Source organism: Poromitra crassiceps (genome assembly GCF_964638095.1).
Source record: "Poromitra crassiceps genome assembly, chromosome: 19".
Taxonomy (NCBI): domain Eukaryota; kingdom Metazoa; phylum Chordata; class Actinopteri; order Beryciformes; family Melamphaidae; genus Poromitra; species Poromitra crassiceps.
Window position 1 is genome coordinate 21718616 of NC_139646.1, and position 17123 is coordinate 21735738.

Genomic DNA, 17123 nt, shown 5'->3' on the forward strand with positions numbered 1-17123 from the left:
AAAGTGCAATATTTGTGAGAGCTTGATACAATATCACCACAATCATTCCGTATAAAGTGGTCAAATAAGAGCACTTGCCATTTTGGCCAAGCATCACATTCTTTCCACATAAAATAGTACAAAAATATGTTTATCTTGGTCTTTTTATGCTACAATAGTGGGACAGTTAGGCATAACAATTGTGCATTTTGTGATAAAAGCATGTAATTTGGTACACTTATAGCCAAAGGCATTCCAAAAAGAATTGGATACCGGGGCATCATGAATTTGGAAACAAAAATAAATTATTTTTTTGCGGCCACAGACTGGCAGCCTATGGAAATTGTAACTGCAATAAAGTTGTGTAGACTAGTCTGATATGGATCATCTTGGTGTCAGATCAGACATTACTTATGATGAGCAATTAAAATGTGGCACTTTAGAATTGCTCAGAAGCTTCGTTCTATCTCACAACTCAAGCTGCCACACTACAACCAACGACTCGTTATTGAAGCTTTTGAGAGGCAGATCTAGGTCAATTCAGATGAGTTTGAGTCACTCCTGCAGGTGGAAGACGTGTAGCACACCTTGTTTTTAATTTAACCTGCACTCTCATCATTTCCAGTGATCACAAGCCTTTAGTTTGCATACCTTTTATAGAGTGGAATTGTAAGTATTAGTTTGTGTGTTATGCAGTATCCTTATGTTTCATATTACAATAAGTGATTATAAAAGACTGTTTCTTAGATGGAGGTTATAAAAAGCACACATTCCTCTCTGTTCTTTGTTAATTTGGTAATAAGACTTTGGGACAGACGGACGATATTTCTGGGTTTCCAATGTAGAGCGGACGTCTGCGTCAAAACTTCTGCTTCCGTGTGCCGTGGTCATTGTTTACAGTGCAACTGAGGCGAGAATGGAGTTGGAGTTGATAGATTGATACTTTTTGTAGGTTTTTTAGGTCCAGACGACATTTCTGCTAATCTCTATAAACACATGATGAGACGACGTCGAACTCTAAACAACGATGGAAGCGGGAGTCTTGGCGCCGACGTCCGCTCTCACATCAGAAACCCAGAAATATCATCCGTCTGTCCCAAAGTCTTATTAGTTGTCAGACTGAAATGATAGATATTATATATATATTATTATTAGTTGTCAGACTGATGGACTCTGGGTTCTCAGATTGCATCTGTACTGGATACACAAACAGGGAGAACAGGGTGCTTTCTTTTCAAAACTCCTAGCTAGATACTGTCACATTTGCCTCTAGATATTTGGCTGCCAACGTTAGTGACTCAAATGTCGGGTTAGTGATTCCAGTCCGTGCTAAGTGTGCAGTGAAGCCTGCTGTAAAGTAAACAGGAGAGATAAGGGATTAGATGAGTGTGTTTTTTCAGATGTCCTCGCCAATCAAAAGTAGTAAAACCAGATGTTTACCATGACCTTCAGGGAAGTACTGCTAATCAGTTCATTTTGTAGCCTCTCCTGTATAATACCTTTTGAAATACAATTAACCCATTGATACCTGATGCAGCATTTGCGTGTATATCCCTCATTTGTGTGTGTATCCCTTTAAGACGGCGTCATGCGGTTTGCGGTCTTAAAGGGATACACACACAAATGCTGTATCGGGTATCAATGGGTTAAACCTTTTTGAAGTTATAGCTGGGCTAAGCTGATTGAGGTTGTATTGACGCGTGTGGCTGACTTCTATTCATGACTTGTAAATGTTATGCATTGGTAATGATGGTTCCAAGTCTCCCAGCCAAAGAAAAGGAACTATAAAAAGCAGAAGTTATTGGAGGCCGCCCTTGAGCTAACTGCACAGTGGAAGCTAAAGTCATGACACACAGCCAAGTCGTTAGTGCTGATGATTCATGCAGGATCTCTGATCTGGGACTAGTCTAACCCATTGATACCTGATGCAGCATTTGTGTGTGTGTATCCATTTAAGATGTGGTTTGTGGTCTTAAAGGGATACACACACAAATGAGGGATATACACGCAAATGCTGCATCAGGTATCAATGGGTTAAGATGATAGGTCCATGTCTCTTTATGGCCTCAGAGCCAAGCTTGTCAAACTCAGACCGGCGAGGAAGGCGATGATACAGTAATGGTTTCCCGTCAGCTTTTATCTGCAGAGGTTTCCTTCTCTTTTCTTTCTCTCTCCTCCTTTCTACCTTTTCATCAATGTACAACTTTTTCTCCTCACCTACTTCCAGCACTTTCACACTTAGAACCAATCAGTTTGAATGTTTCACACTTAGAACCAATCAGTTTGAATGTTTCACACTTAGAACCAATCAGTTTGAATGTCTGTGGTTCGGCAAAATATTGTAGCCTTGTAACGGAGTCGATTCAGAGAACACTGCCCTAACAGCAATCCGATGGGTAAACTCACTCTCTTACGCTTGCCTATGCCCCTCTGTATATGTCTGTATATGTGTGTGTCTAGCGATTTGTGTCCCAGGACTTTCTCCCCCCTGAGTTCCAGCACCTGGTGTTGGCCGGGGCACGCCTTCTTCCTGGTCTGATGGTAAAACACACCGTTTCTGTGACCTTTGACCTCCCGATTAACCACTAATCACAATGGAGAAGGGTGAACTTGCCCCCTAGAAGCTGAAATGGGGGGGATCAGTATTGGGATTTACCCCACTAATAATGAAGATGGCAGGAGGCAGGCAAGCTGACCTCTTGTGAGCACTCAAGGGCGGGCAACTTCACCATGGAGCCATCATAACACACCAGACCATGAAGGGGAGCAGTTTGTGCCGTAACACCACATAACCCGTGTTCTGTCCTGTAGGTGTTGCCAAAATAGATGTGTGTTGCTGTGTTTGGCTGACCTACCAAGAGCAGTGTTTTTGATGGATGGGTTGAGTGAGGCTTGAGTAGTTTTCATTTTGAAGGTTGTCATTCTAAATGAGTGTGAAGGGAGTTGTCTAGTGAGAACCATGGCCATCTTCAAAAAAGCACTCCCACCGATTATCGCTCCTGGCACACCATAGTCTGGATTAGATCCTAATCTCTCTCTCTCTCTGTTTGTCTGTCTGTGCTGTACCTCCCTCGCCCCTGCAGGAGAACCAGAAGTTGAGGGAGCAGAACGACGATCTGAACGGTCAGATCCTCAGCCTGAGCCTTTATGAAGCCAAGAACCTGTTTGCCACACAGACCAAGGCCCAGTCTCTGGCTGCTGAGATAGATAACGCCTCCAGAGACCAGGTAAAACCAGGACAATAACATACTGTAGATACTGTATGTTAGATGTTAGATGATATAAATATGTACACTCACAATATACACTTTTTGTTGTTGTCTTTAATATTTTGTATTTGCTGCAAGGATATTATGTAGGACATAATGTACAGCAAGTTGATCATTATTGATGCAAAGTGACCTGAAGGACCTTGTTTTGCATAATGAGTTTGTTTTACATTATCCCACTTAATACATGGCCACTCACCAAAAACAATAATCATTTAATACAAATATTGATTTAAAAGTATCTTTCCAGCTTCTGAAAAAAAAAAGTCAGCAGGACTGTCGGAAGTAGCCGAGGAGTGATGTCATTGTGAAACCAGGTGGCGCTACTTGATTTGATTAGAAATCAGCAAATTTACTTATTGACTGCACCATGATAAGATTAGATGGGAAACAGCTGTTATTCACAGAAAAAAACTGACCTCAGAATGCATTCATTGGCCAATCAGAATTGAGTGTTCCACAAAGTCATGTGATATCATTTGATAGCAATGCAGAAATCCATGCTAATTATATTTGCTCTTGAGATTGGATACAGCAGAGTCCATGTAGGTATCACGATCTGCATCATTGTCAATTCTGAAAACTTCCAAGCTCCCTAATTGGTTTGAATCTGAATCGGTTTCTGTGCACTTCACATTGTTAGGCAATAGGCACATTGTTAGGGTATAACTGTATTTCTAGGCCATGTCCCAGCATGAGTGTGTTCTACTGTAGATATTTCAATACAGCAGTATATTTGCATATATTATGCATAATATGGAGGTCATCTCATCACCATGGCTTTGTCTGGCATATACCCACTGACCAGTGCCGTAGAAATAAGCTATACAAGCTTGCAATCAATTCATTTCATAATTGTGGGACCTATATTAGTATTTCTAAAGATATGCATTCGGACTCAAAATAATAAATGTCCCTGATTCTTGCAAGTCCCCACATGCAAAGATAATTAGTATGTACTGTAGCTAGTCGCTGGTGTGTGATAGAAGAATCCCAGATCGAGTGGGGTATCGAGGGATATCGTAATGTATCTCATTCCTAAAATGAAATGAAAATGTGTGTGACGCATTCTCTCCCCAGTTGATGGAAGCCCTGAAGGAGCAGGAGGAGATCAACTTCCGTCTGCGGCAGTACATGGACAAGATCATCCTGTCCATCCTGGACCACAACCCCTCCATCCTGGAGATCAAGAACTAGCGGCCACTCAACTGGAATGAGAATCTCTCTATAAAACTTTGTGAAATGAGGATCGCTCTGGTCGTCCGATCAGAACCTGTGGTCCCAAGTTGGGAAACTGTACAGGAGAGGAGAAGGAACCACAGCCTCTCTTTGGAAACTAGGAAAATATAAATAGACACACACCGCCCCCTGCTGTCGGTGGGCTGCAAAGAACATCTCCTGCAGGGGAGGAACTGATTGACTCTAAAAGGGGATTTCTGTGCTGAACTAAAGGGAGTTTCTGAGCCAGACTACTGGTCATAGTACTGTGACTCTTCAACTTGATCTGTCCTGTCCTCTGTCTACGTCGTGTGCTGCAGTTACTGTCATAGCATTGATCTCATAAGACAAAACTGGAGATTTCTTCCCAGGAATACCCTGTGCTCATCATGCTTTGAAGGTTGATGGCATCGATATACTGGACAGACATACTGGTGTAAAAACTGGAACAATGTAAGGAACCTGTAAGTGTGTTCTACTGTATCCTGGTGTAACGAGGTGTCCTATCCACGAACATATCGCTATCCCGTAGAAAGCATAAGAGACGTTGGTAGGCAAACTGTAAAACAGACTCTCGGAGTGAGACTGACATGAAGGTAGACCAGTAGACAGTTCCCTGGTCTGTAGCCACCTAGTTGTGTCTCCTCTGTCATGTCAGCTGTCCTTTGAAGGAGACGTAGCCCAATACAGATGGATACAGAGGTGACATGTTGATGATGTGGGCAGGCACGTGTTTGGAGAAAATTTAGGAAAAAATGGTCACAGATTAAGAAAATATGAGGGAGTACAGAGAGAACCACTGTCACTATAAGGGAAGATGATCCAGAGGAGGAGAGAGCGAGAGAGTATAGCAAGTGTCTTTATATTATTGGCTGGACTGCAACAACAGGTCCCGCCCTAAACACATTAATGTTGGTCACTGACTGACTGAGTGAGTGAGTGACGAACTTACACCATTGGTCGACCGTGGCACGTGGCACACCCATACACGGTCCAACCATAATACGACTTTGGGTTTTAACCTATAGTCTTGTTCCTCTTAAGTGGTGGGAGTCAGATCAGTGGACCATGTAGGCGAGAGACCGAAGGTTTTAGTGAAGTCAATGAAGGTTAATGGAAAGTTGTTGTTTTTCTTTTCTTTTCTTTTCTTTTCTTTTCTTAAGAAGTCTTCCAGAAGCTTTCAGCAGCACTTGCAGTGTCAATCAGTTCACTGAGAGGCGGCTCTTTAGTTGGTGAAGGAAGAGAGAGCTAGAGTAGACGGGTCACTTTATAGAGCAGAAATTGCAACCGAGGAGTGTCTTCACGCCACAGCTGCTGCTGCTACGCGCTAGCATCAAATGAGCTTGGAGAGGTGAGCTGCAGCAGCTTGCCATGTACACGACGACGATGTTGCACAGGAATGTAATGCTATGAATGTACAGAATGTGTTGTGGATTTCAGTCGCTGTGATTGGCCCCGTCTGGCACTGGGGGCGTTGTAACGTGGTTCACTGAACGATCCCCCATGTCTTAATAAGACACTTGATCTGAATCTCAATAGTACAGTAAGGTACTCCAAGGATCTAAGAATGCAGAGGAGACTCACCTGTTGCTACAGAAGACTGGATTAGCTATTAGCAGCAGATTGTAGTTTGTGCTCTGATGGCGCTCATAATACTGTAAATATCACGAATGTATCTTTGTATTTCACTTTTCTGCCAGGCCCAAAAGGCCTTTTTGTGTCTCTCAAATCTGCCGATGTGTTGTAATACATGCATACAGTGTTCTTTATTGTAGCGGAGAGGGCATTGTTTGGGACAAGGGGAAGAGAAATCACAATCTGCTGTATCACGTACTTGTTCTACACTTGAGTTTTGCTTCCTTGCACAAAAAAAATATGGTTGTTTCTTCTGCATGGTTCACCTTTTCTTCTGTCTGTGCCTTTCAAAGACACATTTTTCAAAGACGACGTTGCTATAGCTTGACTAAGTTTTTTGACGGTGCATTCGAGTCGTGTTGGACAGATTTTCATGACTTGTAAATGGTGTACATATATAGTGATAATTTGTATTCATGTGCCACTCACCACTCTTTTTCAGATTGATACTATGAAAACTTTTATACTGATTTATCAAGAAAGAGCTTGTGATATAGCTTAGGTGTACTACTAGGAAAACAGGCGATAGCACAGTGCTTTGTATGGTAAGCTGGTTAGCATTTTGGGAATAACTTCTTTTGAATGCAGTGTAATTTTTTATTTTCTTGTTGATTTGTTTGTTAAATGCTGAGTCCGTTGCTTTTCACGTTGCTTTAAATGGGCTTTTCTTTGATATGGTTGTCAACTGTCTTCCTAACTTAAACTAAATGGTGAGCATTATGAGCAATATTAACTTATTTACCAATACCCATTGACTCGTGTCTTGTTTGACCTCTCAGAACATTTTCACTCTATAGCTGCTCTCGCTATTTCAGATGAAAAACAAAACTATTGAGCTATAAAAGTTCTGTCACAAACGTATTCCCTTTTGGTAGTTCGATATGGTTTAGTAGGGCACTCCAATATTCTGTCATTCCTCAGAACATGGCAATAAAAAATGGCTTTGGCTCGGATGCTGTCTCATGAATCTATCATTTAGATCTGTTTATTTCACCTCATTTCTATTCAAAACAATAGGCTACAATTTCTATAACATGAAACCACTTATTTAATGTGAGTGTACTCCTGGCCTATAGGGTACTACAGCCTATAGGGTTGCTGATGTGTCCTATCTGCAGTTTATGATGTACATACTGTGCTGTAAACAAGAAAAATGGCCCTGGCATGAAAATAACTAACCTTCAGAGCAACCGTTTTGAGGTGGCAAAGCAGGTGTAACCAATGACAATGAGGGCCCTGGCCCGGGTGCTGTGAAAAGGGTCTAGACTTTAACAAGGGAGATGACCCTTCCTTGTCCTCTGAATTCAATACTAAGAGCTACGCATGTTGCATGATACTAATGGATGCTATTGCCTCCTCTTCCCTCTGTGAATTTGTCTTCTGAGGTCAGTTGCTACAGAGCAGTTTGTCTGTGTTTTATGTGATGCGTCTGTAGCCTGGATAACCCAGCCTCCACGTGACCTCTATGTGCTATCAGTACAGACATAGCCTGTGACGTCACGTTGAAGGCGGGGTTTACCCAGGCTAACGTGTCTGTACCCAGCAGTTTGTCTCAGTGTTTTATGTGACGTGTCTGGCCTGATTAAGAAGCAATACATCAGCAGCAATGGGGGAGCAACACATTACAAGTGACAGTAATCTAATGAAGACATTCAACAGAGTGGTTGATGTAAGCAATGTGAGGATGTTCAAAGCAAATGAGGAAGAGGATTCACAATATGTTATTGAGCTTGTGTATTCCAGTGTCTTACTGTACGGATAACAAGTGTAAGATGGGAATCTAGTACTTGGGGCTACATTTTGAAAATCACTGTCCCGAATCGATTCTGTCTACCTGTCTGGCAGAAGGAAATTCACCACAGCTGATTATTGTATATTCACAATAGTCCTCTGCATGTGGCTGTTATGTTGTCTCAGACATGACAGTCGAGTCGTACATCGACGACGGAGGTTTTTGGAGAAGATGATGCAAGCGAAGACCTCTCCAAGGAAATCAAATTTTAAGAGAAGTGTCAAGCACTGTTTTCTTTTGCTACAATTACATCTGTTCCTTGCAGGGAAGTCAGAGGGCCAGCAGGGAGGTGGGGGGTAAAACATATAATTTCCCTGTGGGGGTCACTAAAGTGTCACAATAATTACATTATTACTCAGAAGCAGATGGTGTGGTGGAGTCTGGGAGTCTGGAAGCGCATCGTAGGTTCAAGACGGCTTTATATTATGACTAAAAGACCTGTCCGAGATAAATACTGAGTTGAACACTCCAATAAATGTATAGATATGACATTTCCTCTGACACCAGAATAAGATGTTAAGCGCAGAGGCAGAGAGCATGGACAACACAATTGATTGATAGGCTATGTTATTTTGTTGGTATGGATTATGTATTTTGTGTAACCTATATATTTACTATTGTTCTATGTTTGTGTTTTCACTTAACTTTTAGTTGGTGATGATTGCTTTTATTAATCCGTTAACTATAAATTACATGTCTGATGGAAATCTTCCTAATTTTAATTTCAATATATTTCTCTGCAGCTCTGTGCCACTTTGTTTCTAAAATAAAACAGCTGCCAATACCAAAACCATAGATCTAATTGGTCAAAACACCAAGAGGGTCATTTTGTTGAGAGTGAGACCACACTAGCTTTGTCATCTGTTTTTACAATACTAGGGATTTCGCGGGCTACGCGCGCTTGATTCCTAGGCTTGCCCGCTATGCGGGCTCGCTAGCTCGGCCGCCGCGCGGCCTCGCCCGTAAGCTGTCCCTGCAGCTCGCATTCGCAGCTCGGCCGCTGCGCGGCCTTGCCCGCAACTCGGCTGCTGTGTGGCCAATGAGACCAGCATCACTGATGATGTCAGATTTATGACATCACTGATTATGTCATCAGTTGGATTTATGACATCACTCATGATGTCACAATGGGATTGATGACATCACTGGGATTTATGACATCATCATTTATGATGTCACAGTGGGATTTATGACATCACGGATGATGTCACAGTGGGATTTATGACATCACAGTGGGACAATCACAGTTGGACAGAGAAACAAACAGAGCCCCAGCCCCCATTTATATAGGCTACTGATGCTATTAAAAAAAACAACAACACTTGAATGCGCAACAAGTTACAACTTTCGAAATTGAAAATTAGAAGTTTACGAGGAACACATGAAGGCAGCACTGACTGAACCCTGAAGTGTCAGTGCATGTTTGATGTAGTGTCCTCTAGAGAGAGAGTGGCGTCAGCGGAGGACCAAAATGCGAGATTCATTAGCCAATGAACAGCCAGGAATGGGTCTCGCGCTACTTTTGCATGCTAAAATAAAGCCGATAATGTACAATTTGATTCATTTCAAGGGATGAAAAACCCTTTCAAAGTACAACACTGTCTATTCTCCTGCAACTCGACAGTGCTGCTTTTTTTACTCAAGAGTTCCACTTTCTACTTCCTGGAAAAAAACTGGTCCATTGGAGTGAATGGAGATGTCGGAACTCTTCTATTATACGGCTCTGGTTTGATGTGTACCGCTGTGTTTGATGTGTATGTATAATGGCGCCCCCTATCGTGCTTCACTGCTTCTTGAGGCATGCATGCCATTCCTGAAGCTATACTCCCATGGGGCTCGGCTCACTTCATTCATCTGTGCTGCTGTCTGATTGAGGCGTGCTTAGAGGTAAGCACGAGATCATGTCACCTAGCATACAACGTTACCTTAGTTATCCATTTGTTGTGCGTCATCTTTTAGCACGATGACACGTTCTTCCTCAGTATGCGTTGTTTTGGGGGAATACAAGAACTGTCAACAGCCACCATGATGAGTAACTTAGCTGTCAATCACGATCACATTTAGCTACTGTAGCTATTTGAGGCTAGCAGGTAACGCTAGCAGTGTTTACGGTTCCAGGCAGCAATGAACAGAGAAAGTCTTTGGCTTGAGTGACGATAGCAAGCTAAGGCTAGCTTCACAGACCTTTACCATGTAAAGTCAATTGTAAAAAGGGAAGAGAGTCTAGATAGGATGTACCAGTACACATCAGTCTACAGGAATTTCATAATAGTTTAGGGAAAGAAATGACAAAAAGGTCGCTGTAAACTCACTATTAAAGGAACACTCTGCCCATTTTCAACCAGCTTTGTTTTATTAGAACATCAGTAGTATATCAGAAAACTGTAAACGGTTTTGAAGTCTGTCATTTAATTTGACAGTTATTGAGTGTTAAAGTGTGGACCAGTGACGTCCACACTAACTCAAATTAATAACTCATTAACTCAAATCAACTCTCAATAACTGTCAAACTATTCATCATTCATCTAGTTTGACAGTTATTGAGAGTTGATTTGAGTTAATGAGTTATTAATTTGAGTTAGTGTGGACCAGTGATGTCACTGGTCCACACTTTTAACACTCAATAACTGTCAAATTAAATGACAGACTTCAAAACAGTTTACAGTTTTCTGATATACTACTGATGTTCTAATGATACAAAGCTGGTTGAAAATGGGCAGAGTGTTCCTTTAAGGAATATTATTATATTTTTTATTCACAAACAATTCTTCTACGTTCACAATATCAATTGAGCTCTTCAATATCAAAACACGTTTGAATTCAATATCTATTTAAGAGCCTTTAGTAAGAAACTTTGTTTATGAGTATTATTGAATCTTGTATTCTTTCACTCCAGTGCACTTAGATCAAATACATTGAAGTGCACTGAGATTTACAGGGACGATGCCTCAGGCTGCTCTACTACACACGGCCAGCAGCCAGGTGGACGGTGTGGTCGCTCATGGTCTGCTTAATGGAGCCATTGACTGCAAACACTGTCCAGTTGCCATCGATGGAGCTAGTGACAGCTCACCAGTCGGCACAGTGAACGGTACCAAACCCTGTAGCATGGTCAACGGTGCCATGCCAGCGTCGGTCAAGAGAAAGAGTACGGTGCCCTCAAAGATTCCAGGTGGCATTGATGGCTCCACCAGTCCAGAAGACACAGTGGGTTTGCTCAATGGTTCTGACCAGGTGGCACCAGTGAAGAACCGGGGGCAAAGAAACAACCACTTCAGGCGTGCCTGCGTGAATGGCTCCACCACTCCAGACGCAGTGGGTTTGCTCAATGGTTCTGACCAGGTGGCACCAGTGAAGAACCGGCGTCAAAGGAGCAACTACTTCAGGCGTGCCTCAGGGAATGGTTCCACCAGTCCGAACACAGTGGGTTTGCCCAATGGTTCTGACCAGGTGGCACTGGCACAAGCGAAGAACCGGAGGCGCTTCTACTTCATTCGTAAGAGGATGAGGTGTGCCATCTACTGTACCTTACATTTATAGTTCACCCCAAAATGAAAACGTATTATCTGCTATTCCCTATGTCACTCGAAACTGCTTTAAAGTTGGTCGGACCAGCAAACACACCACGAGTTAACCCCCATAGTCCCATATCTGTCTCTTAAACTATTGACGCTATTGAAGTAAACAGCCATATTTTTATATTTTCTTGTATTATCCTCCTCGCTGAAAATGCTCCGGTTGCATTTGGATTCATTCATCACTTGCATCTATAGCTCTGCTACAGTGGTGAAGCTTTTACTTTTCGACACACTTGACTTATGCTGCACAAGGCGTTTGGGAGAACTTGGATGGATATTTCCTGCTTTTTGTGAGCTGTAAAAATATGCCCCAAAATTAACTTCAGTCGTTTGGGACATGGCTGAGACGGAACGACGGGGGTTAACTCTCTGTGTGTTTGCTGGTCCCGCAAATTGCCATAGAGCTTCAGAGACGAGTAGATAATGAGTGAATTCTCAGTCTGCGCGGTGAACCAGGCCTTTGAGTTGTGCAATTCAAATCAGTGTGGTCTCGTCTCAGTGGTGCCCACCGCTTCCTGACTGAATATTCAATCGGTACATTTTGCCAGGAAACATTGGCTAGCCGATTCCTGCCTAGCAACAAAAAATGTCACTTTAGGTGGTCGAATACTTTACACATCACTGACTGTTACGCCTCAATCTCACAGCTTGGGTAGAGACACGATGGAGCCCCCTGCCCCCGTGGCCCCACAGCTGCCCCCACCGCCACAGGAGGACTGGGAGGAGGGCTGGGAGGAGAACTGGGAGGAGGACTGGGAGGCCGAGATCAAGGAGGACACGATCACTGACTGGGCGAAGATGACTTTCGGGATCCAACCCTATGGTAATGAAAAATATGTATGCGGTGTAATATCACAGCTTCGCCCTACGCGATATTGTATCGATACACTGAAGTCGAGATAATTTGAAAGGTCCTGAAATTCATAAAGTAATTGATTTTTTCATTCAGTATGAACTGTATAAGACTGCAAACTGTAAGATTGCTATTTAATGTGTGATATGGATGATAATAATTTTGCTTTTTACTGCAGTCAAATGAAGAAAATTGTAAGAATAAATTCTAATGCATGTCCAAAGGATACACCCGAGGTTGATGTTTGTGCCTCAACCTGATGGAACCCAACCCGACCTTACGAGTGAGCCAAACTTCTCACATAACGGCTCGAGTTTGGGCTCAAAAATACCATTCATAAATCACAACCTTTTTGTTCAAATGTCGCTCTCAAAAAGCCGTTTCCCCCGTTGCCTCAGGGTAGGTTTTGGACACTGGCTCCAGGGTTGAGGTCAGGTCATTCACAATGCTTTGCTCTGCACCTCCCCCAGGTCCAGAAGACGTGCTGGATTTTGCCTTGCGGGATTTGACCCTTAAGCGGACGGACGCCGGCAGCCCTCGGTTGAGGGCAAAGTACATCCCAGCCGTCCACCACCCACGCCCCGTCAAGTGGACCAGATACAGCCTTCCCACCACTGTGCCCTACCAGTTCGCAGACGCAGAGTAAGGAGAGTAAGCTTAGCGAGATGCATGAAGTTGCCTTTGAGAATGTTCGTATAGCAAAAATGATTGGAGTGGTTCGCCCTTTATGGCATTGTGATTTTCTGCTTGTCTGTTTCTGCTTGTTCTGCTGATCACAGATCCTAGATGAGTAGCTCTTATGCTTAGAAAATGTCCTTAATATGAGATCAGGTCCTATCTGAGCTCATGTATTAATGGGGGAAATGAGAAGGTATGGAGAGCCTCACTTAAAATGGGCTCACACCATCATAGATAGGTCAAAGGTCATAGGGCACAGTCTCGGTTGCAATCAAGTTTTGTGTTTTTTATGAGCTTATATTTTATACTTTATATTAAGATTTTATATGTGTTGTTTGCGGTAAAAGTGCTATGTAAGTAAGTTGTTCTTTTGAGAGCTGATTTTAGTTCGCTACATTCCATCCTTTACTCTTCTACCGTTGTGCCTGTTGCTAGTGTTAATGCTCATCAATTTGCTGTTGCAGTTCATAACTTCATGATTTCATCAGTATCATTTCCATTCCAATAGCTCAGGAAGAACTGAAATAATTGCTTTTATCTGAAGGCTTTTTGTTTTAAAAATGACTGAAACAGGATCAGTGCCTTCGTAATAAGTTGCTCTTTTGATCTGTAAGGTTATTTACATCAATTTAATTGTTTTAAAATATGTAGCGGTTTACAATAAGGACATGAAGTGATTATGTTGTTGATAAGATCGGATACGCACTGGACAGCCAAGCCTATAGCAATAACAAATCGTTATTTGCCTGTCCAAAGTTTGGTTTTCATTTTCACAACCACAATAAATCAACATTTCAACAAACTTTGCAGATCAAAATTTGTATGATTATCTATCTCCATCAGTCACAATCCCGATGAAAACGAGGTTCACCTGTGTTAGGGCTGAGCTGGGCGATATGGACACAATCAAATATCACAATATTTTTGATCAAATGGCCTCACTTTACTGTAATGCAGCCTATAAAATCTGGAAAATAAAGCACTTATTGCATATTACCATATCAGGGCATCCACGGGGCATGAAGAGTATTAAAAGTTGATCAATCGATTTAGGGAAAATTAAGGCCCTTAAAAAGTATTAAAAAGTCTTAATCCCCATTTGATGACGTATGACATTTTGTAGCTGATTGTGTTAAATGGGCATATATCATCCCATATCAAGTGCAGACCCCTGACTCGAATCAAAATCGTATTGTGACAGACTTTGTGATATCAACAAAAATTGTATCATCCAAAGAATCTATATAACATTGTATTGTGATGAACCTTGTGATTTACACCCCTGTTGCTGATGTGACGAAAGTGGCATTGAGGTCTTAAAATACATTTAAAAGGTTTAAAAAAAGAAAAGGTCTTTAAAAGGCATTGAATTTAACTTCAGGATTCCTGCATATCCAAAATCTAAGACGATATATAGTCTCATATCACAATGTGGAGATAATATCAATATATTGCCCAGCCCCCCTAACCTGTGTGACCCCAAACCAGGTCGATTCAGGAAGAAGAGGCCCACCTCTGCCAACTTCACTTGGTGCGGTGGGAGTCATCTGTCACTCCACTTTTGACTCTCGTCGTTGGCGAGCGCTCTAAAAATGTGACGACAGCTTTTGGCCACTAGGTGGGGGAGTTGCTGTAACATTTTCCCTTCCACCTCTGAGCTGAGTTCATTCCACACACACCTTTGGGAGTTCAATGGGTTCATTCCCAAGGACTGGGGAGATGCATGCACTCACTTGCACGCCGTTAAACCCCGTTTCTCCCCCGAGTTCCTCGAGACGAAACCGCAGCCAACTTTCACCGCTCTGATTAATGTCGTCTAATAATACTGAGGCATTCATGTCCACAGACACTGTGTCAATAATAGATTGAGGTCATAAGCTCTGGTCAAATTCACAGCCGTGAGCTCTGATGACACTTTGTGGTTGAATTTTAAGTGGAGCACTGAGTTTTTTTTTTTTTTTTTTTAGCGCAAAAATGATTTACCATCGGATCAATCACTATCAAAGACGTTACATTGGCGTTTTATGTTCCTCTGCCTTCTGTGACAATAACCAGTTCTGATGCAAGACGGCAAATGCGAGCGGAAGAGTGGTGAAGAGAGAGAAAGACGAGATCATATTATTGTCGTACTTCTGAGCAGCATTTGAGAGACACTTCAGATGTGGATGGAGTGGTCAGCCGTCATAGAGGATATCTTTGGGATTGGTCAGTTATGAATAAGACTAGACACATGACATGACGTTGCCTAAGACCGTAGGGACCGTTCTGTCTGAGTCCATGTGTTAATTTTACCCACTGTTTGTCTTTGTCTTTTTTTAGACGTTCGTTTCCAGGAAACTGACCCAAACTGACCGCCTATGTTAATTTACTCTAGAGATGATCATCCCCTGGGAACTGGGTATTGCTCGAAAGTGTGTGTGTGTGTGTGTGTGTGTGTGTGAGGGGGGGGGGGCTGAATTCACATATAATGCTATTGGTTTGATCATAGACAGTTTAACAGATATTGTGTACATGAACAACTGTTCTCAAATCCAGAAACCCAGGCTCAAATCTGTGCTGTCTTCAGGAGACACAGTGTGTGTAGCTGCTCCGTTGAATGTGAGTGTTGCGTTGTGACTATTTACACTTTTACATCCAATTGAGTTCTATTTTATTCTAGTGCAAATATTTATGAGCTATAATTATACAGCCCCCCCCCCCCCCCCCCCGCTATTTCCTCATTTAAAATCCAACTCAACACTGTCCACAGTCTGTTCATAAAGCCCATCTGTTATTCATTGTCGATGAATGACAGATCACACTCTCGTCACATATTTGTCCGGTGTGTTTGACTCCGTTGTTGGAGACCGCTTCATGTCGACAAATCTGAACTAAACTAGCGTTGAAAATCACGAGAATACGGGCGGTTGGATTTCCCTGTGACTGCTGCAGTACAGTAGGTCTAATAACCTCGCATTAGCATTTAGCGTGGGCGGTGCCGACGTGACGTCGTTAAGAAACGATGTGTCTCGTAAGCTGTTGAAATGCTGCTGAGTGATTAATGCCACGGTGGTCCGGTGGTGGACCCTCCACCACATCCTGTGTTTGGACAAATGTGTAGACATGATGTAGGTTTGCTACTGACGAGCTCTGCTGCACTCCTCCACCTTGTATCTGTGGTTGGTGTAGCTCACATTCATCTCAGGACTTGACAAACACTGATTGGATGCACATTTTTGCAGACGTGAGGCCAGAGTCACAATGAGATTGTCAGCAAATATTATTGCTAGTCCAGTGATCCATGGAGCATCATCTAAATGGGCGAAGTATCCAGAGTTTTTGGTTTGCTTAGAACAGGACTTGGAGACGGCTTTGTGAAGTCGGCACATCCCCGCCGGGTCATTTCATCTCTGCCCAGTGCGTCCGGTCATTTAGCACTCGGCGTCTTTATTGATCGGGTCAGATAATGGTTTGTTAGCCCGGCACAGGAAGAGACCCGCGAGGAGACAGGAAGAGGAGTGCCGTGCGGTCAGCCGCACAGCTAAACCGGAACAGAGGAAACAAGAGTGTGGGAGCGGAGAGACCTTGGCCAACAGATTCATCATCAATCTAACTTTTTGCATTTTGTGCATCCTAAACTGGCAAGTTGTGGCTGGCAGCCCTTCCTGTTGATCGCATGGAAGCTGTACCCAATCACCGGCTGAGTTGTAACGGAAGCTGTACCCAATCACCGGCTGAGTTGTAACGGAAGCTGTACCCAATCACCGGCTGAGTTGTAACGGAAGCTGTACCCAATGACCAGCTGAGTTGTAACGGAAGCTGTACCCAATCACCAGCTGAGTTGTAACGGAAGCTGTACCCAATCACCGGCTGAGTTGTAACCTTGCGAGGCAGCTGGATTCACGCGGGATCATGAGATCACGATCGCGCGACGAATCCATCCGGCTGCGCTCCGATCTTCTATTGGTTTGAATCTGAACCACCAGTGGTTCGCACCAATCAGCGTCCTATCAGGCAGCTGTGGGCGGGCTTTAAAGTGGAATTCATGCTTGGGCGTCAAAGCCCTTGCAGTGAGTGCAAGCTATTAGCAAGTATACGCACTACATTCTCTCCTTGGGCTAACTTCTAGTCATTGAAGTCCT

General features: G+C 43.0%; 2 protein-coding genes across 2 annotated transcripts in view; both read left to right on the forward strand.

Annotated features, from left to right (window-relative positions):
* Window positions 1-7054, forward strand: part of rab11fip4b (RAB11 family interacting protein 4 (class II) b) — a 21871-nt gene extending 14817 nt beyond the window's left edge. Inside the window, exons 9-10 of the mRNA XM_083656241.1 lie at window positions 3063-3206; window positions 4329-7054. Coding sequence (XP_083512367.1) covers window positions 3063-3206; window positions 4329-4445 — 261 coding nt within the window. The 3' untranslated portion in view covers window positions 4446-7054. The remainder of the gene's footprint in view (window positions 1-3062; window positions 3207-4328) is intronic.
* A 3782-nt stretch (window positions 7055-10836) lies between these two features.
* LOC310793963 (uncharacterized protein) lies at window positions 10837-13710 on the forward strand (the record flags this gene model as incomplete). The annotated part of the gene is made up of 3 exons (XM_083655844.1): window positions 10837-11402; window positions 12119-12294; window positions 12795-13710. 3 exons carry the CDS (start codon window positions 10837-10839, stop codon window positions 12968-12970), a joined length of 918 nt encoding a protein of 305 aa, XP_083511970.1. The 3' UTR covers window positions 12971-13710.
* Window positions 13711-17123: the final 3413 nt, after the last annotated feature.